At 45.2% G+C, this 22,802-nt stretch overlaps 1 protein-coding gene across 1 annotated transcript in view; it reads left to right on the forward strand.

The window, feature by feature from the left end:
- Window positions 1–308: 308 nt before the first annotated feature.
- The window catches only part of LOC137436991 (protein jagged-2), a 140,500-nt gene continuing 118,006 nt past the window's right edge, over window positions 309–22,802 (forward strand). Inside the window, exons 1-3 of the mRNA XM_078786995.1 lie at window positions 309–660; window positions 898–1,215; window positions 16,745–16,799. Coding sequence (XP_078643121.1) covers window positions 592–660; window positions 898–1,215; window positions 16,745–16,799 — 442 coding nt within the window. The 5' untranslated portion in view covers window positions 309–591. The remainder of the gene's footprint in view (window positions 661–897; window positions 1,216–16,744; window positions 16,800–22,802) is intronic.

Here is a 22,802-nt window from a genome sequence, read left to right on the forward strand (position 1 = left end):
GACTGAGAACTGCATGGCCTTTCTTTCTCTCCCCCAAGATACCGAACCCCCCTTCCCCCCTTTCCCACAAACACCGCACAGGGTAGGTATGTTATGGAGTGTTTTTCAGGAATTACAAAAGCTGAGGATCAAGCAGTTTTTGACAGCTGTTGGGATAGTGCACGGAGACCCATGTTGCATTTGGTGTGGAGATGGGTTTACTGTGGAGGAAGAAGAGGAAGAAGAGAGGGGGAGGGAGGAGTGCCACAGCGAATGGCTGTCACCCGCGGGCCAATAGTGGAGGCCAAGGCGTCGCGACATGCATAAACATAGCGCGGCGGGCGGGCTGCAAGGAGCACGCAGTGGGGAGAGGCGAGACGGCGGGCACAGAGTGCGAGAGAGCAATAGAGGGGCATAGCACGCCGAGGCTGGCAGCGTTCGCACTAGGAATTGCGCCGTGCCAAGGATCGTGCGCAGGGAACCCGTGACTTTTGAACTTTTGTTTTTGGGCACAGGTCCCGCGCCGGTGAGCTGGCGAGAATCGGCTGTTGCTTGTGCCCGCGGGATGCCCGTGCAGGCCGCCTCGCATGTTGGCCGCTAGGCACCGCTACCATGGATCGCTGCGGGAGCCCGCTGTGGCCACGGCTCGGCGCCCTGCTCCTGCTGCTTACCAGTGCACAGGTCTCCTACATTTTTGTTCTCTCCTACATTTTTTTTTCTCTCATTCATATTGTTTATAGTACTTTGAGAGTACCGCTAATTTTCGAGGTTCATTGTGACACTGATGTCCCTTGTGAGTGGTGATCCATGCAACCCTCATCCCAACCCCTTCACCCACTTTGTTGTGGGTCCGTTTCTCTCCAAACATCCTTTCTGTCTCCCTCGTTACCTTTCCGCCTCGTGCTTGCGGTATGGCAGGTGGCGGTCGCTTCGGGTCAGTTCGAACTGCAAGTGAACTCGTTTCAGAACCTTTACGGAGAATTGGTCGACGGTCGCTGCTGCACGGGCCGGAGGAGCGGCCCCGACGGGCGCTGCGTGGCCCCGTGCCGCACGTTTTTCCGAGCATGCGTGCAGCAGTACGCGGCCCGACACTCGTCCATCGCTCCGCGCTCACCCTGCGTTCTGGGAAATGCGTCTACTCTTGTGCTGGGAGGTAATGAGCTGAAGGCGCGTGGCACTACCGCCTATGGGGACGGTGCCACTCGCATCGCGGTTCCATTCAAGTTTGCGTGGCCGGTGAGTACATGAATGTGAATGTGAGCTGTTGGTGACATTCCGCTAAGTCCATTGCAGGATACCGAACGGTGGAACCTCAGTCGTATAGCCAAGACGTTGTTAGTCCTTTCTCAAAATGACGGTCCTTCAGGGTCACCATGGAACAACGACCAGCATGACCCTCATCGGCTGGTTATGGCACGATTATTTTAATTTGGTCAAGGTGCCAGCACTCGATGGCCTAATTTAATGTCCACCAGCAACCAATGCTGACACTTGAGACAGCCAGTTTACGATGTCCTCAGATGGATGTGGTACTCAATATCCTGTTAGTGAAGTATCAAGCAGACAGTTTATAGTTGGCGGGACTCCAACACCTTCAATTAATGGAGCACAAAACCCTCTCTGAGCTTTCCCACCAGCCAGAGTCGTGGATGGGTGAGGTGGGAATCCTCAGATGGATGGGGTACTCAATATCCTGTTAGTGAAGTATCAAGCAGACAGATTATAGTTGGCGGGACTCCAACACCTCAAGTCCTGGAGCACAAAATCCTCTCTGAGCTTTCCCACCAGCCAGAGTCGTGGGTGGGTGAGGTGGGAATCCTCAGATGGATGGGGTACTCAATATCCTCTTAGTGAAGTATCAAGCAGACAGATTATAGTTGGCGGGACTCCAACACCTCAAGTCCTGGAGCACAAAATCCTCTCTGAGCTTTCCCACCAGCCAGAGTCGTGGGTGGGTGAGGTGGGAATCCTCAGATGGATGGGGTACTCAATATCCTCTTAGTGAAGTATCAAGCAGACAGATTATAGTTGGCGGGACTCCAACACCTCAATTCCTGGAGCACAAAATCCTCTCTGAGCTCTCCCACCAGCCAGAGTCAGGGGTGGGTGAGGTGGGAAGGGCTCTTTCTCCATTCGCGTTCCTCCTCTTCATATTCATTTTCACATTTATTTATTTATTTATTTTTCATTCTCACCATGGTGTTGCACTTGCTCGCTTTGCATGCTCCTTCCCCCTCTCAATCCTTCATTCCTGAAGGCTATATCGGTCCCCTCGCTCGTTCCAAACCGACAACAACCCTGTGCGAGATGTCTTTCATTTTTATTTTCTCCATTACAATGACTTGTGCTGCCAGTCTATCATTTTTCAGGCTCTCAAATCGGACACGCATGTTACCAGATTTATTTATTTAATTTTTGCTCGATACGGTGCCCTCCTCGTGAACCTATCTCTTCAAGTGGCATATATTTATGGGTTTTGCTCTTTGTGTCCATGTGTGTGCGTATGTGAAAAAGGGAGTGGGTCGTGTCACTGCCCATGCAATTGCACTTGTGCATAGGAGAGTCGAATTCGTGTTGGCCGATTCGAGGGGGAATGTTTGCATGTTTGTGTCCCTCATGTCTCCTGTGTTTTTCTTTCCACTTTGAATAGTGGAGCGGCTTAGCCCAAATATTCAAAAGAATTGTGCATTTTGTGATACAAGCACCAAATTTGGCACAAATGTACATTAATATGTTGCGAACATTTTCAGATATTGGGCCACTTGAAATTCCGTAATTTTTTTTTTCAAATTTTTTCAAATTTCGTAATTTCAAATTTTTCGGGTGACACCGTCACAATTTCGGTCTTCGAGGCCGGCCGATAGGCAAAGTGTGACCGGAAGGGACGAGGTTCTCCTGACCAAGTGGCCCTCGATCTGGGAAGCGAGAGGCGTTCCATTAGTGGACGCGCCCCTCACGCCCGACTTTTGGGCGGCCCCGGCAGGCCGTTTGTTTTGACGTTCCGTGACAGGCCCCGCACCCCCACCTCCGGGCCGACCGGAAGCTTGTGCTGAGTACATCATACCTGAACAACTCAGTGAGGCAGAACACAGCAGTGCACACCAGGGTGACCCCTTCAGTGCATAAACCAATTAACCTGTCCACTGCAGGGCATATAGAAATGAAGTTATTTTCTGCATATAATAATAATATAAGTTCAGTTCTATATAACAATTTCTGTTATCACCACTACCACTACAACTACCACTACTACAAGCTTTGTCTGGAATTTTGTGGACTAACAGACAAACAGACATACAGACAAGCTGGGATCAAAACATTACCTCCTTCCACCATTGAGTGTAGAGGTAAACATCATGGAAATTATATCATGCCCTAGATTTAATTCATGCTTACCCGTGTATTTGCTTCACTGGTTCACAAGGTCTTTTGCATACATGTAATTCAGACTCTCGTCTTCATTGCTGACCACACAATGTTCGCAACATATTAATGTACATTTGTGCCAAATTTGGTGCTTGTATCACAAAATGCACAATTCTTTTGAATATTTGGGCTAAGCCGCCCCACGATATCGGCCGGCCTCGAAGACCGAAATTGTGACGGTGTCACCCGAAAAATTTGAAATTACGAAATTTGAAAAAATTTGAAAAAAAAAATTACGGAATTTCAAGTGGCCCAATATCTGAAAATGTTCGCAACATATTAATGTACATTTGTGCCAAATTTGGTGCTTGTATCACAAAATGCACAACAGGTTTGCTATGCTGCTACACTAGAACTGTTGATGCACCTTTTGAGTTTTTAACACTGGAACAATCGGAGTTAAATAAATGTTGGGCTCGTGGAGGTTTGATAAAATTTGATATCGAGTTGCTACGTAAACCGCTTGTTTATCATTGGTTATTAATTTTCATTTTTGAAAATTATTTTTCCTTCCATTGGCAGCTTTGTCATTCTTTATGGATCAAAGTTGGCGCACCTTCCTGGCATTAGCTCGATGATCGTTCCTTTCCATTAATTATAATCACAATGTATGGGTTAACGGGGTCTTGTGTGCACAAGGCCATGCAAGTCGTCCCTATAAATTCCATGCTTATCCCATTCCAAATATCCATGATTTACGGGTTTTTTTTCGTTTTTTTTTCTTTTTTCTTCTTCTTCTTCCTGAAATGAAGGGGTTCAAAGCGGTATCTGGCCCTTACTACTTTGCTATCTAACTTCTTAGGGATGGGAATGCACACGACAAGTGTGCAACCAGTCGGCGCCTGCCCATCTGTCACTGTCAGTCTCGCGACAGTAGCCGGGTAGTGCCTCCACATCTCCGTCTAACAAAGGCTTTTTCCGCCCGACGTGTTGTGCGTCCCGCCAAACACGACCCACACAATGTTAGTACTGCTGCCCGGGCGCATTTGCCTTTGCCTGGCGAACACAAGCTCGCTGACCTGCAAGGATGGCCGCCTCCTGGGTTTAGACAAAGCCTGGGAGTGGGAGGGGGACGGCTGCACCGGTGAAAAGTCGTGTTGGTGTCACGGAGCGTTTGGAAGTGTTGGTTTGCTGTTCTGGCAGGCATCCCTGCGATTTGATTTGTGTTGTTGGGCCCGCACGTGGCTGCACCACGATGTTCCAGTGAGAGCGCATTTCAGGCGGGCAAAGTTTAACGTTAACTGTAGCATAAGCCAAGGGCATAGACTTTGGGACTAAACCGTCTTTTGTTCTTGCATCTCTGCCGGTCACTCATTGGGGTCCCGGTATAATGGCCGCTGATAGAGGTGTCGCCTCATCTGAGGTTACTTGTTTACAATGGTGTTGCCTCACTATGTGGTATATGCCCATTAGATCTAGCCGGGTTTTTTGGGGGATACAGGTGTATAAAATGCCCTCCTGAGATCGAGTGTACTGGTCTGTTTGCTTCGACGTTCTCTTTGCCCAACATTTCTGGAGTTGCTTTGACAAATGGTGCGGAACAATTGGAATTGGATGTTGTCATAGCGATGGGCAAACATATCCCTCATGTTCCACACCTCAATCCCATCAAACACTTTAGGATTTTATTCAATAAGTTTTCATGTCAAACCTGTATTTGCTGTCTTTGCCTTGGGTTTTCTACCTGTCCTATCCCTATTTCCTCATGTAATTATATTACCTTCCTCAAACACCCTTCGCATTTTATTTCATTTTTCCTCTTCTTTATAACTCTATTCTATCATGCACCTCCTCAATACATCTTTCTCGCTCCCATTCCATCATACATGTATTTAATCTGCGAGGTGGTATATATTTATATGCTTTCTCAGCACGCATTTACTCATAGTTACACTTTGTCACCCCCTGTACAATGAGCTGATAGTATTTATATATATATATATATATATTTACTTCGTTTTCGCAAACTTCATCTGATTTCATCGACCACTTTATTTATTAATTTTTTATTCACACCAGATGTGGAACCTGTCAACCTTGCGCAGAGCAGGTTTCCATCCAAATATACAAAATTAAGGCTTGACTTGACATCGTTTGTCACACACCTGTGCTATGAAACTTTCTGCATCATAGCTGGAGGGTCCCCATCAACTCCTCTCAATAGGAAGGTCCATTTTTGCTAATTGTACCGGTTTGCCACATTAATGTGACTTATCGGAACATTTTTGAAGAGGTGTTTTGTCATCATATACAACAGGATGTGGAGGATGAGGTAGCATGGGAGCAACAAAAACAAAGGAAATCGACATAATGAATGACTTGCTCTGTGTGCATTTGTAGTGAAACTCCTTGAAACTCACAGCACACCTTGTTGTCGCTGCAAAGGTAGTAAGTCTGACTATCGATGAATCTGGACGCCTCTTGGTCTTGCTGGATGCCCACGGGTGAGATGAATATCCGCAACAATCGGTTTTATGTCGTAAGCCATAAATAAAGCATTGTAGTTATTTTTGGCACTTATTGTAATATTGTAATAAGAACAAGCATCTTTTGAGAAGTGAATCAATCGAACCAGGTAACAGCCATCTCTGCCAGGTTCCACCAGTCGGAGGCGGGGGAGTGGGGGGGGCAGGTGGGACTCCAGTCAAGATCCCCAGGGAAGACGTCTGCCCTCGGAGGGTGGTTACCTTGACAATCTGGGTCGGGCGCTGATGATCATGATGATGGTGATTAGCGCAGTTGCGAGCAATGGAGCAGTAATCTTGTGTAACCTAGGTGTGTGTATGTGCGTGCATGCCTGTTATAACGCGGAACAGCTATTAATAAAACGTCATCGGGCATAATCGCCTGAAAGAAAATTGGGTTTGTGTTTTGTAATGTGGAGCAAAGCAAATTTCCAAAGTATTCGTGGAAATGCAAGAGTTTTGGTGTTGATGCTGTTGGTACTGCGGGAAAACCGGCACACCAGTGATGCTTACTATTCTCCCGACTTACATCACACCTTATCTTCCCAACTGCTCGGCCTTATTGCAGCTTCAGTGTGCAGGTGAACTCTTCTTGCTACCCAAAGGATTAGAGTGCTGGGTTGTGAAACGCATTACCAAAGCTATGTTCAAACAGGCCTTTGCTTTTATTATAAACTGGAAATGTAGAGGCAGCAGCCAGAATAGACTTTCATCTTGAGCAACCACGCTGTCATGTTGACTGTATTGGCAGGACTACCTGCGTTTGGTTCGGCAGGATGTGTGTTCCTGCGTTGGGCAGTGGCAGCTTTGTTGTGCCCCCAGTCATGTGTTTTATTGTGGCAGGGGGCACCGTCGAGGGCCAACTGCTGCCGTTAGTTCATTGGCATTGATGTGCGTTGAACGTCCACTGTTTACCTCCGCCACGGAAGGTGGGCGAGGGTTATGTTTTCACCCCGGTCTGTCTATTTGTCTATCTGTCCGTTTGTGTGTCTGTGAACATGATATCTCAGAAAATTGTGGGCAGATTCGGAGGAAATTTGGTGGATACGAGGACGGAAATATGAGATTTTGGGGAAGATCCGGATCCGGATGATAGAATTATTTCAGTGATTCTTCACTTTTGAGTGATGGGACTAAAACCGATTATATAGCACGATATCTCAAAAAGTTAGGGACAGATTTGGACGAAATTTGGGGGGCGGGCAGGTGTGGTGTCTGACATGGACAAATTGATTCGATTTTGGTGAAGATCTGAATCGGAATCCAGATACGATAAATTTTTAAAATTTTAAAAGTGATTCTTTGCCATTGAGAGATGGGACCAAAAACGATATATAGCATGATATTTCAAAAAGTTGTGGAAGACTTCTGCCAAAACTTTTCGGATGAGTTGGTTAGGTGACAGTAACAAGCCAATTAGAACTTGGAGGTGTGGATCCAGGTCTGGCCTATCAGTAGGATCCAAAGCATAAACTGTTCAGCCTGGCGGAGGTTTGCGCTCTAGTTTTATATGTTTTGGAGGATTGGATGAGAAACTGATAATTTTTACTTGTGCTTAGATTTAAGGTTCCACTACATGTTTGTGTTATTGATTAAAAGTGGGGAAACATTGGCCGTAAAGATGAATGGTAATATTTTCCTCATAAGTAAAGAACTGCCATCTGCCCCCCATCTTCCCCCACTCCTTCCTCCCCACCCCCTCCCTTGCACTTTATACTCACTCACTTTCCTACCACTGCCAGAAGTTTTTTTTGTTTTTTTTTGTAGTTTCTTAGTGAAAGCCTTCGTTAGGTGGGTCTCGTATTACCAGCACCTTTGTGGGTTGGTCGCCCTAGCCTGTCATCGGGTACCCGCCCCCTCAGCAGGTGCAAGCTTCTGACCTGGTTGAGGGAACAGCTGGTTGCAATTACAACGCACTGCAATGGCTCGTTCATCTGCAGCTGGTACGTATTGTGGCCTACTTGCCTAAAGTGCGGTGCCGCCAGACGGGTGGATGTACCTAGAATCTCTGCTGTTGGTGGGGTCATCTCGATGACTGCGTTGTTGATTTTCTGGTGCAGTAGCCATTGTGGGTGGCACAGGAATGACCTGACTTGACCTAAATTTGGACCATGCAATGTCACAACCTTGTCCTAATTGCCAAGGAGATTGAAGATCTGTCGCTAACAACTGGGTGGGAGCAAACACAACCATCATATATTGCTTCATGGGTTTCTTGCCGTGGTACAGGCCTCAATTCGCACGTTGGCTTTAGCCTTTCAACACGAATGCACAGCGCATTATTTTTCATTGTTATTTGAATCCACGCACTGGTAATGGCAAATTGCAGTGAAGCATACGATGGCGAATTCAAATTGCGACAGGATGCCGTCCTTTAATCTCAAAAGTTGGATTTCCTTCTTGGTTGAAGATTGTGTGCTTCTCATTAACGAGGAATCACATTTCCATCGTCGCAAGTTTGAATGGGTAATCCTCGGTACGTCCCTTTTTTAAATCTCGATGAACAGACTGGCGGATTTAAATGTTTCCTCGGATGGTTTACAAGTGGGTTGGGCTAAAGCACCAGAATTTGTTGAGCTGAGATCCTGTCACTTGCTGCATGATGATGACGATGTCCAAGAATTTCAGCACTATATATAACCAGTCTGTTTCCAAAAATACTGCAACTGCAGCAAACGTCATATTAGTCATGTTGGTACAGACAGAACATATCACTGCGCCACTGAAGGGTTGAAAGTTTTATTGTTAATTCTACCTTTCTTTGAAGTCACCTAGCAGTCCTGAGGGTTGAATCACTTGGATGTGTTTGTGTCGCATCTCTCCCTCCCCCAACCCTCACCCCTTCCCATAACGAATTCACCTGTGGCACAAAACCTCAATTTGAGACTCGTAGTTCATCGCTCTCCGAACCTTTATATCTTGAGGTGAGCTGGCTGTAAGTTGGCATTCTGCAGGTGATTGCAAAACTTGTGCTTTCAATATGATGTGTGAACTAGTGTTTAGAAATGGAGGATTTATGGTCACATGGGTTGATAAACGCAGCAGCTGTATCGCTCTTGAATTGAACCCTACGTCCCGAGCGACCTCTGAAGAGGGTTATGCTAATCCACACAGTTTCCATTTTGAAGAAGAGGGCTTGTTCTTCGTAATTGTTAACCTACCGCTTTTTGTTGTTTGTTATTGTTTAAAACTTTAACTGTGGCGGTCGGTTCGGCAGCTGTTTGCCTGGCGCCTATCTTCCTGGCTTCACACTGCCCTGTAATTGCGAGCAGCTGATTCCTCAGAGGGTTCAGCACCTGGCTACAAGTCCTCAACGTTGTCCGCAGAAGGCTGGTGAACAGCTGTAGTTCGGGACAGCTGCTGTCGGTGTTTCATGGCAGGACTCGGTGGTGGTCGGTTGCTGGGGTGGATTGCTCTTTCCTTTTTGTGTCTGGGACAGCCTTCACTTTAAGTGACGACCAGTGTCTTTCCTTCTGTATTGATTAATTTCATTATGGTGGGAGTTTCCTTTCTTTACCATAACACACTCTATGAAGACCCCTGGCATAGAGCCCTTTCTTCAGGTATACTTGTCGAATAATGCAAGCAAATCGATTGCATGGCCCTGTAAAGTCGTGTGGTTAGTCGTCAGCTGATTGCATTGCATGTCATCAAAACGGGTTTAGTCAGTAGTTGGAGACTTACCTCACCACAAGAAAGTTGCCAATATATTATTAGAATGTGATACAAGGTACCTGGAATTTTGTACCTGCCTTGCCTTTTGCTAGTTTCATCTCTTCACTTCAGTAATGCAGCACTGCTGAGGTTGCCCCTCTGGGCCTAGCCTTTTCTGCAGGCAGGCCTGGGCTTGTCTAAAATGTTATAGTCTTTGGAATGTCATCCTTACCTGTGGAAACGACCTTTGCACCTTGGGAAACTGAGGATATTTTTGTGGTGGGTCCACAGAGATGCTGGTGGTATGTATGTCATGCCTGCAGGTATTTGGGAGTTCGAAAGGATCCCTGTGTTTGTCAGTTTTCCGAGTCAAAAATTGGCCTCCACCTGATAGCTTGTACCCTTGCATCCTGCTATGGGCATTCTTATTTCGACTGTTTCAAATTGTTGGTCAGTTTATCTGAAGACGGAGCAGTAAAACAAATTTCCATAATTTGACTTTAAAAAAGATTATCCTTTTTATGTTGACATTGATGAGATGTATTTCTCAAATATTCTTGGATGAGCCTTTCTTCCACCCAAAAACTGCTTGAAATCCAAATATGAGTCCAATTTCTCAAGTACCATGACTTATTGGCAACCTGCCTCAATTTCCCAGTGTACAACAAGTTACACCTTGAATTTCCTTTAAAATGGCAGATCATTGGCACAGTCTTTGACCAGCCTTCACTTCATGTGATAGTTGCCCTTCTTAACCAAAGAAGACTCCTGCTCACATTAAACATGAAAACCACCTGGTGATTTTTTTTTACTAGTGAGATACCCGTGCTACGCACAGGTGGGAGGCCAGAATCAAACAGGCAATGCAAATACGGCGAATGCTAAAGCATGAAACCAATAAATTCCACATTCCTGTAGCACCCTCAGTTGCACGTCAGACATGGACAGCAAGTTTGTGAAGGACTTCCATGAAAAACGTACCCATTCGCAAACAAACGGGTATGTTCACATATAGAAACATCGATCGTGGGACCGTGGCGAATCTGCATTCACGAAGATGAAGATACGGCGATCCGTGAAGTTCACGCTTAGAAAGTAGAAACCATCACGGCATGTCGTCATTCACTTGAACTAGATATCTCTTTTTTCATTCCAAACAACATAACTCCAATCACAAATTAATCACAAAATAAACTTTTAATAACATTGTCAATGTTTCCTTCATTGTAAAAACTACCAAGTCAACAGTTAAAAGGATTTTGGGCCGATAGGTGTTACGGCCTTGGCAAGATCGATGGAGACAGCGATCTGTTAGTGTATTCACTGCCCAAATAGCTATGTGGAATTCTCTCATGTCGAGATTAAACTCACGTCGTTTGAACTTGGGCCGAGATAATTATTTACTTTTAATGATGTTTATATACGAATCAAAAATAAGATAATTGGTTTTGGGTCGTCCTTTCCACATATCTCGTGGGATTGTGAATAGAGAGACGACCGTGATGGCGGGGAGGGGGTTGGCATTCTCTCAAGCAGGGATTCAACCCATGTCCTTATAAAAGGTCTTTGTCCGAGGTCACTGAGTCCGATCGGTGCAGCCGTTTGTGCGGCACCCGGGAAAATAACGTTATGCGGGAGTCCAAACCTGAAAATGCTGGAGGCCAAACCTGAAATTGGAAAAAACAATATACCCTATTTTACTCCAGGAGATCCCAGAATTACCCACCCAAAATATCGTTGCGATCAGTTCAGCCGTTTTAGCGGTACATTCGAACGGACGGGCAGACAGCCGGACAGACGGACGGACATTTGGTGAATTATAGTAAGATGGGTCAGAATCTGGTATCCAGACAGAAACCACATTCAGAAATAGCAAGTGGTGTAAACCTGGCGTCAAGGAATTCCCAAGAAGAGCAGACCACTTGCTACCTGCAGTCGAAGAAGGAATTTGGAATTTGTTCGGGCGACCGATGATAACTCACCTCTTCGTGAAGGACACCGTGGGTTCTTCAATGCCGGCAGACTGGAGGCCCAGTTTGAAGTCCATCTGAGGGACAGCGCACCCATTGAATTTGAAGGTCTGCCTGCCTGGGAGACAGCAGGATGGCAGTTTATAGCTGGGTTGAGATTTGAACCCAGGCTAGACAGCTCAGAAGTTGGATCAACTTGCCAACATGTAGACACTCTTTATCATGCAGAAATTTAAAAGTTTGTTGTTTGAGCATTTTTATTTAATTTTTATTTTGTTTTAATTACACAATGGTGAAATGTTTTTGAGCATATTTATTTAATTTTTATTTTGTTTTAATTACACAATGGTGAAATGTTTTTGAGCATTTTTATTTAATTTTTATTTTGTTTTAATTACACAATGGTGAAATGTTTTTGAACAAGTCTGGATTATTATTCCAAGCGGTTCCAGTTTACAAAATCCTATGCTATTTAAAACTTTGTTTTACTTTACGAGGTTCTTCTTTTTTTACCCCCCTTTGGTCGTGTTTAGCCAATGCTTTTAGGCCTTTTGCATACACGAACACGTTGGAAAATGATTCTTGTACTGCATTTCCCAATTCAATTGGCTTGCAAGTGCGTTTTTGCCTTTTTATTTATTTATTTTTAGAAGATAAAAAATACCATGACTATCCTACCTACCAGAAATGCATGAATAAAAATACCATTACATTCTTTTTTTTTCCTTTTTTTTCCCTCCAAAGTTCAAATTGTGATTGATTATATGAAAAACAAAATGTTAATACTGAATCTGGCAGAAAGGGGTTTACAGTGGTGAGAGGGGTGTTGGTGAGGTGAGAGGGTTGGGGTGGCAGAGGAGCGATTTGAGGGGGAGTAGGCATTATTAGATCTGGTTGGAATAGGTGAAATCTGGGTGGAAACGTAATTGTTCATCGTAGCCTTTGATCGCACGGTGTAATCATTTCAAGCTTGGCATGCACCCACCCGCAGGCATCCGACCTTTCGCCTCTTTACAAATCTTGGCTGTTCACAGCAAGATGACACATTCTGAACATTATCAAAATGGTGACGTCACTTTTTCTCAGAGGAGAGGCTACGTGTCTGCCAGTAAACGCAGCGGATCCTTGTGACGTGATGGATCTTTGAGAGTGCATTGTTCCTGTGTCCTCACAATGTTGATGTGTCATACAGGAAAGCTTATTTAACAGGAAGAGATTATTATGCATTTAATATATTTTTTTCGGTGTAGGAACGAGGCTCATGGGAGAGAATGGTAGATCTGTCGGTGGGAAAAATCTCAAGGGACTGAACAAACAAAAAATGGAGAGGGAAGATGGGAGGAAAGGCTGAAACTAGCAAGATAGTTGGGTTAAGAAAGATTAATGAGGATAATAAAGATCATGGGTCAGAATTTGGGATGGCCAGAGATGGCGGTGCACTGCTTGCTTTTGAAGCCCTGGAGGCAAGACCGAGACAGAACAGCCTCTGGAAGGTAATTCCATCGAAGAGAGAAGAGAGAAACAAACCAGTTGAGGTGTGCAGTGAGCCTTGACTTTGGATAGGAGAATTCCGGAATAAAAATTGTCTAACTTGTCATGTTTTTACCAAAGTGATGTGTAATCGATGTCCATTGGCTCAACGACCTATTGCCCCAAATTGTGTCCTGCACGCCTCTACCCCCAATGCAGCTAGATACCCATCAAATTCCACTTTAAACCTATCTACTGTTTCTTCTGGCACTACGTTTCTAGGGAGATCATTCCATGATGCATCAACTACTCTTCAGTTAGTGCAGGGATTTGTGGTTTGTTCAGCGTGCCACCGATAACGCCCATTCTTTTCGGTGAAAGACACCATGGGATTTTAAATGTTCATTATAAATCAAAATGACAGATGGGTTCCTGGCTTAATGTTTCCTTTTTGTCCTTTTTATTCAGGAATGCTCTTTCATTACAGCCCTTGGATTTTCGTCCACTATCTTTTCTCGGGCGACACATGGGTATCTGCTGCGAGTTTAGTCGCTCTCTGCTCTTCCTTTCCTTGATTGGGGTAATGCTTCTGCTGCTTTGCATACTTCCTTACCAAGTGCTGCCCAGGAAGCGATGCTCTTCTCTTGTTGTTGAGCCTTTTGCTTTGCAGTTTCTTTCGCATTTTGTTTTTGCAACCAGGCAGCATTCCTTTTTGCAATCTTCTGAGTTTCAGTCGCTTGCTCTTTCATCTTCTGCCAGTATAATTTGTTGACATTCTGGTATGCTTTATTGTATTTATTCTCATGCTTGCGACGTTGTTTCCAGACCAAGTCTTGTACCTCTCTGCTTTTTTTTCTCTCGTGGCCATTTTTCTTCGAATGGTTTTAAATCGACTGTGACCAAGCAGCCTTTTACAACTGAAAAATTGTTCCCATAATTTTTAAAAATTCATTACTTCAACATAAAGATAACTAGAGTTTGTCGATGGCATGCCATCACAAATCCCACGCTTCCCACCTGAAGTAAAGTTGAAACATGGCAAACGGTTCCACCAGGAATGCCCCAATGTCAAATTTTCAGTTCGTTTTTTTGAGGGGGCATGAACCTGGGGGTCAAATCCAGGTAATGGTTACATATTTCATGCGTCCCCCAATGCTGATCGCATCTAAAAGTTTCATTGAAGAATGTTTCAGGATGTGCCCGTAATTGCATTTTTTGCTATTTGACCTTTTGACCCTGCCCCAGGGGGTGGGGCCAAACGTGATACTGCTCCTGCACCTTCGTGCCATATTTTGATCATAACTACTAAGTTTGGTGATTTTCTGCCCAACAGTTTAGGAAGAGATAGCGTGACGAACGGATAGACGGAGCTGATTATTGTATACCCCCGGGGTTTTTTTCTTCCCAAAAAGGCAATGGATAACTTTCTTTTCTTTTTTTTGTATACAGGTCGAGGCTCGCGTAAGAGCTAACATTTATCACACAAAAAATCAAACAGACACATAAAACATATAATAAGGGGAGCGGTAGACAAGATTGGGAGAGAAGGGGAAGCACACAAACACAACATTTGAGAGCAGGGACATCGGGAGATCTGTGGGAGGGAGAGCTTTGGGGGGAGGATGCGTGGGAATGGGGGGGGGGGGGGGGAGTGGGAGAAGTATAAAACACACGGACACTGCAAGGACTTCCAGGAAAGAAGTCGGTATTTCAAAAAAGTGGATCTGGGGTGAAATTAGCGGGGGTAGAAAAGATCAAGGTTTTGGATGGGGGAAGATAAGAGATGGTGGTGAACAGCTGTTTTAAAGACCTGGAGGGAGGAGTGGGATTGAAGAGAGTGAGGGAGTTTGTTCCAGAGGCAGGAGAAAAGAGGAATGAAGGAGTGAAGGTGAGCAGAGTGTCTTGATTTTGGCAGTTTAACCATAAGAGGGTTGCAGGCAGATCTCGTGCGACCTGAAGGACTATTTGGGGGACAGAGCCCAGAGAGAGCTGGGGGAGCTGGGCCAGAGAGGAGTCGGTAGAAGACAGAAAGACCACCAACCCACCTGCGGTGAGTGAGTGAAAGGCCCTCACAATCGGCTTCATCGCAGGAGATTCCAATGATTCTGAAAGCTTTGGTTTCAACAGCGTGAAGCCGAGCTAGGTGTGAGGCAGGAGCACCAGCCCAGAGGGGAGAGCAGTATTCCATTGAGCTGCGGATGAAAGCCTTGTATGTGGTGAGGAGCTCAGGTGTGCCAAGGAAGGTCTTCTCACGACGGAGGATGCCCAGTCGGCGACTGGCTTTGGAGGCCAGATTGGAAATGTGGTTTTCCCAGGAAAGATCATGGCAGATAGTGAGTCCCAAAAGCGTGAACCCCTTTTTAACTTTACTGTGTTTTGTTACAATTTGTAAAGGAGTAAATAGAAATTTGCTATCAGTTGATATTATCATGAGCATGCATTTTTTGCGACTACCAAGTCCACAGGTGAGGAATGTTTTTCTTAATTTACAGGCCCCAGTCTAGGCCGAAATCAGATGCATTCAATTCCTCCGCATTTCATTGTAATTGATGTTTATTGCAATCATCATTTCCTTTACTTTAAACAAATAGTTTATCTCAACTCACAATTAAAATTGAACTTCCAATCATGAATCCAAAAAGAGAATATATTTTCTCTGAAAGTTGCATTTTAACTTTAACCTCTTTTTCCCCGGTGCCAATTTAAAAAATAAAAAAATAAAATAATAAATTGAAACAAACAAAAAATAAACAAACCTTGTTAACTGTCTGATGCCTAGACAGGGTGGATGCATTAAAAGCATCCTCTGTTGGTCAGCACCCTTGCAGGAGGTGCTGGTGGCATCTTCAAATGCAAATAACCACATACTCTGGGATCGCTTCCTGGTACAACACCAAAAATGCGAAATTCGAACTTAAAATGTCCTGTGACCATAATATTGGGAAGGTGATTGAACTGTTAATTAATAGTATACATTGATCGAATGGATGAATATTCATACAGCAATGAAATAATGGCATTGACATTATATACCTTCATTATTATACGAATCATGTAAGATGAAGTTTTCTGTTTCATGTGACATTTTGCTCCCTAATGTAGTTATGACTGGCATGACGAATTTCCAGCTTCATTGGCCAGGTATAATCTAACATCCTAAAGGAAATTAAAATCCAACATGCTGACACCTAACACACTGACCTTTGCTTCATATTTTGGTTCTTTCAGTTTCTAGAATTTAACTGCAAGTTTAACACAGTTTCCCCACATAATGTCATGCCAAGAAAAATTTCAATTTGGAACTTTTCTCAATAGAATGCTGATTAATAAACATCTCACGTCCAATATCAGAAAGCAGCACGAGCGTCTACTTCTGCTTGGACGTTATTGCCTTGTGTTGAAACTACTCGTATGCATTATTCACATCACTGCAAGGAATTGTCACAACGTCAATGTGCAAGTGTTTACAAATCTGTCATCTGTCAATACGAACCCACTCTGGGCAAATGTGAATAATGGTGAAATGGGAATATCACATATCTAAAATACAAAAGGATGTATATGTCATTCTTCATTGTTTTTCCTTATGTGGTGTTAATGGAAACTTGCAAATCCACCTTGTAATTTGATACTGTGCCACCTTTTGGGTAGTGATCCACAGTGACACCATATGGAGGCTCTTGTTGTAGTTTTGTTTTGGTTTCCACATCTATCTATCCATTCTCTTTCTCTGTCTCTTTTTCTCCTCCCCCTCTTCTTCCTCCTCTCGGTTGTCCACAGCGGTCGTTCACGCTGGTCCTCGAAGCTTGGCACCAGAAGAATTCAAGCATTGCAGGTGAGTCAATCCTGGCTGGATAATGTGCTAATCCCGGTGTTCTACGGACAGTAAATTTACACAGTGTTTATTTTGTTTGTTATTTACTTACTTGCTTTGTTTTATGCTGTGCTGTGCATGGGCATGCCTCAGAGTGTAATGGTAATATATATATATATATATATATAAATGTATATATATATATATATATATATATATATATATGTATATATATATATATATATATATGTATATATATATATATATATATATGTATATATATATATATATATATATATATATATATATATATATATATATATATATATATATATATATACATACATATATATATTAGTACCTGTAATTTGGTTCGCCAACCGAATGAGCGAACGTCACTGGCAGTTCCCCACTGATGGTATGAAGTCGCATAATGACTGGTATATATATATATATATATATATATATATATATATATAATTTTTTTTTTGTTAATGCATTTCATCGCTACATTTAGAGATTTAGAGGCTGGGCGTATCCAAGACTAACTTCAGCTTTATTACCTACTTTGCATTTTGAAGGTCCACCCCAGGTATGCAATGTTCTGGGCAGATGTCTGCATACCTTGGCGGTTAACACACAAATTCTCCGCATGGCTTGAGTGCTTGACTGCATACATAGGTGGGAAGGTGAAATTGGCACATTTATTTGAAGTGAAGTCTTTCATCTTCCTCCTCCCATTAGATTATTTGTGCTTCAATTTTCCTCGCACACTCTGTTTGCTTGTTTGTTTAATTAATTTAGACGTTTAATTTACAATTCCTTTGAGGTATGTTGAGGTTATATTTAGAGGTGTGCAAGTTTGTGCTTCATGGATGGTATCTATATTTACCGGTACCTTGCGTCATATTTTACTCCTGTCAAAGCCAAACAAAATTTTGGCTTGAAATGTCTTTTGGCTTCGCATTGAGGGCTCAATGATGTACAGTTTCTATTCCTAATGTTCTGAAATGTACCCGTGCACTAACGGACGTGTTTTGCGTGGCATGCATACAGTTTATTCTCTGATCTTGTTGCTTAATTACTATGCCAGCGATGTATACAATGTGCCCTTTCATTTTTTTCATTTTGCCGGTGAGAATATATCCACATTCATTTTTCACATTCTTTCACATTTGAATGTCAAGTAAAATAGATGACTTGATATGTTTACAAATGTCATTGTATTTGAGCAGAATATAGCACCAAAACGAAGGCTTGGCCTTCATTGTGCTATTGTGCGGATAATGTGCCTCAAGTTGCGAACAATGTTGTTTCCATTAGATCGTAATGGTCTTACGCAACGAGCCCGTTTCCTCGCGTCGTTCATTTCATGCGTGCAAACACAATTGATCTATTGATGGGATTTCTGCCCATTTTAAAAAACGCACACCCGCAGCCGTTTACCAAAAGAGGAATTCTGTGCTGGAAAGTTTCTGGATGTTTCCTCCTTTCATTGTATTGTAATTGGTCGACCTGAACCTAAACACCCACCAACCAAGCGATATCTGCCGTGAATAAAAAAAAAAATTCGATGTAAACTTTCTTTCTTATGAAATATCTTTCACGATTTAAATAACATACAGTATTGGTTTTGTCATTGCATTCACAGGTCTATGTAACAGATTGGTATAATCTCAATATAATGGAGCTAATGTGTATATTGTTACAGACGCGGTGGTGGATGTTGGTTTACCGAGCGGTTTGGTATGACCACGTCTGCACAAGTTACCCGATTATACTCGAACGTTGCCGAGTCGCGCTACGCTAGGTCAATAAAGGAAAAGGACAACCACGGCTGGGATTCAAATGACACGACACCAAGGGTTCAGTTCTCAAGACCTCCGGAGGAGGTTATATTAAGGCGGAAGGTTAGATTACAACTACAAGAGGGACATCATAGAAAGACAGGCACTTAGACACACTTATATTAACCCCAACAGACGACAGATAAACGGGACAAGGCTGACTCACACGGGGATTGATGGCAAGGAAAGCGGGTATCGATGGCTCAAGGTGCACTCTTGGCTCAAGGACAGGGTACTGTACGGTCCAGTAGATGCAGGGAGGTCACAGCGCTCGGAGGTCACGACTGGTTCTTCCTCTTCAAGCTCGGGGCGCATCTGACGTCACGTCCGGTACGTGGCCGCGTATATCCGGCGGGGAGTGACACGCCCTCGGCTCGTTAGCTCCGCCCCAGATGGAATCGGCTCGTTGCTTCTCATTGGGTGCGTGCGGGGGGGTTACCGGCTCCACCCTTGACGAGGGGCTGACAGGGAGCCCCTTCGTGGTAACCCCGTGGAGCGCATGGTCATGGCGGCTAACCGAGCCGGTGTGAGGACGCACACTCCCCCCGCGCGCCGTTGTTGTAGTTGTTGTTGTAGCTGTAGTTGTTGTTGTTGCTGTAGTTGTTGTTGTTGTTGTTGTTTGGGGAAGAAGATGGGAGGAGGTAAGGGAAGGTCCTAAACTCACTACTGGTGCCATATAATCACATTCTGGTGCAACGAAGAGTCAGAATTAATGGAAACGAGTCCTTAACTGACATAGACTAAGAATAACTAGCAAGATGTCCGAAAGTTGTCTACGTGAGATGCGGTGGACCTGGGCACGACATTTAATGGGGGAAAAAGGGGAAGGTCGGTTCTACAGAGTGTTGTTTACAGACAATGGGACTAGGGAATGGGGGATTGGGGATAGTTGGGGAGTATTGGGGAAATAGGGGAATATTTACAAGCGGATATGGAGGCCAAATTCCATATTCGCAACATTGCACCCTTCTCTACCCTCGGGGCGGCCCGACCCGATAAATTTTTACCTATTTTAGTGTGGCACTCAGATGTAGTTCCCTCTACTATTAACTCTACCCTGAGTGCGACAGTTTTACAGATATTCACAAATGAGTAAATATGTCCCCCTGCGACGTTGCACCCTTCTCCTCACAGAAACACACCCACAGGATAACCGAATCCGGAAAGAATTCGCAAACTAAACATACAGCCGGTAGGGAGCATTATTTACAAGACTACGATGCTATTTACACTACGATCCAGGACCTGTTTTTGGAGGAACACATGCAGATGTTATGCATAGAGAGAGCACGCATGCCAGCATCGATACACCAACCCACGAGTGCTCTGTGGCCTACGGCCTTTAATAACGTGCAGAGCACCCTTTTCCAGCACGAAAAGCACCACCCCCTCATGTACAGTCAGCACCATCCGGTGCACCAATAAAGTGTCTATAAATCATTGTGTGGTGTCGCAGCCGGCCGATGTTCTGCCGCTGGTCTTGCCTTCGTGTGGTGCACTTGGCCTTCTTACTTCTTTCAAAAATAAAGAAAGGCGCCAACCGCGTCCATTTCTTTATTGTGGCCGTCAGGGGCCAACTAAGAGTGGTTCACCTGTTTGGCATAGGTGCCACGTTGACCCATAGGTCCATCCACGGGTGGTGCTTGGCCGCAAAAGAGCTGCGGTCCATGGTGGGTGGCCACAAACATTGCGGTCCATATGGTGTATCGATCCAGGCAGCAAACAGCGAAAGTGCAGGCCCACAACTGCGAAGCCAGCACCTCTCTCTCCTCTCTCTCTACCCCAAAGCCAGATCCTCGGAGGTGGGAGACAAAAGAAGCAGACAAGTGAGTAAGGTGGTAAGGGCGCAAAAGTGCACGCAATGCAAGGTAATGCACACTGGGGGCACATGGGAACCAGGTGAGACAGGTACGTTCCTACCGTACGCCCCCCCCCCCCCCCACCAGGTAACCTACATGGCCCCTCCCTTACCCCTTACTGTATCCACAAAACACAACACTACCCATAAACATCTACTTTACAAATCAACAAACATCCCTACTGTCTTCCCCGTTCCTCCCATAAACCAAATTCGTCTTCTCTCCCTCCTAACCAATCAAATTTGCCATTTTCAACTCTCATCAAAATTTGCCATCTCCAACTGAACATCAAAATTTGCCATTACCAATTCATCATCAGTCCCTCCTAGGGAGGGAGAGATGGAATCACCCCAATGTCTCATCCACGTCATGATGCGTCTAACCAATCCACAGCAATCTCATTTCCTGCAACAAAACAAAGAAAACACAGGTGTGGAGTCATCATCATCACCACAGGTAAGTGGCTGCGTATGGTGCGACAGGTTCATCAATCCTAACTATTTCCTAAATGACTTTAACAACTTTACACTACCCGGGGTCTTTCTCCGGCCAAACCATTGGCCCTCTTACACTATGGGTTCTAAAAACCAATTCCCATTGGCCAAACTGTGGTGCTTTTCAATTTGGGGTCTCACTCCCCCGATTCATCTCCCGGTGCCCTCGCACAATTTCTGGGCTGTGGCGTGTACCTCTCCCAGTGGGTCTACCCACCTGCACACCTCCACCACTGCAGTTGCCTCCGAGCTTACCTGCTCCTTACCCTAACCTAACTACCTGGGGAAGGCCCTCTGGCGCTCTCCCCACTCGGTGCCCTCTCTGGCACTGGGCTGCCCGATCCACACCCGGGATCCTCAGGCACCCACTCACAACTACCGGCTCCCAGAGCCCACCTGCGGCCTCACCTGGCCGACATCCTCACAGTGGTGGAGTGCCCAACCAACTACACACACTAACAGGCTACACGCCCAGCCATTTCCACAACACTAATGCACCCATCCACAATACCATTCTGCAACCGCACCACAAATGCCAATATCCAACCACAATTTACCTATACCCTCTACCTAACACTTACACTACCCGCCCCGGGTACTCGTGAAAGGGGTCCACTCTTCCCCCATCCACACCTTCGCACCATGCACACCACTCCGTACCACTTACTCCCACTCTCTCCACACACCTGTACTTGCACACCTGTGCTCTCACACCTGGTGCCACCTGCACCCTTCTCTCCCCAAGCGCATTCGCGCTGATCCACACACTCATTACTCATACACTGCTCCACACACCTGTCCAGTTGCACACCTGTGCAATCACACCTGTTCAATTCTCACACACACGGCATCATCTCAGCTAACTACTCCCTTCTGAAACTTGCGCTTCCCGGTCGTCCCTTTAAACTATTGCGCTCCCTCGTCATTATCATCCATACTAATCTACCTGCGTCCCCACTACAGGTATCAGTCACTAACTAAACTTAGCGTTACCTACTGTCATCTTCGCTCGATCCCTATCAATATAACCTAACCCACCCGGGCTAGTTTTCACTGCCATACACCCCATAAGCTATTGCGCATTTGCCCCACTATGGGAAGGGTGGCAGGGATGCCCCCCTTACCCACCGGGCCCATCGCTCACTACCAATTTTGCACATCAAATTTCAATAAATCAAAAATTTTGCCAATCACTGCCCATCATCTGCCAATCACTACTGCCAATCCCTTGCCAATCATCAAATTTTGTTTTTCTCTAATTTTGGGGCCAAAACACTATCCTCATAACCCGTCTACTTACTAATGCCTCTCGGTGCGCCAATTCCTGTCCAAAGCCCGGCTTCGTAAAGCCAAGCCATGAATGCGGGTTGTTTGGTGCCAGCGGCTGGATGCGTCCGGCACTCGGTGCAGGGACGGGGGCTTACCCGGGCCGAGATCCCACGCACCATCTCGGCGTGGAGCCATCCAATGTCCCGATCTCGACCTGCCGGACTGCCTCAACAAAAAGTGGTCGCCATGACGACCCTTTCTATCGGGCTGCCCGCTCCGCCTAGTGGAGCACGGACGCGGCCGTTCAAAGCGAGGCCCAGCACGCACCGAGGGCCCGCTTCGGCTAAAAGTCGACCTAACCTCTAACCTGGTTACCGTCGATGCTTCACCTGGATTCTTACACCCCGCAGCCCGTTCCTTGCTCACACATCCAGCCGTGCCCATGCTCCTCGTACCTTTCCTTACACACCCAGGTACACTCATTCCACTCACAGCCTTGGTCACACACCTGACCACCGAACACTTTGGCACACATTCGTTGGTAGCACACCTCAC

The sequence above is a fragment of the Myxine glutinosa genome, chromosome 11 (genome assembly GCF_964187855.1).
Source record: "Myxine glutinosa chromosome 11, kmMyxGlut1.1, whole genome shotgun sequence".
NCBI lineage: Eukaryota > Metazoa > Chordata > Myxini > Myxiniformes > Myxinidae > Myxine > Myxine glutinosa.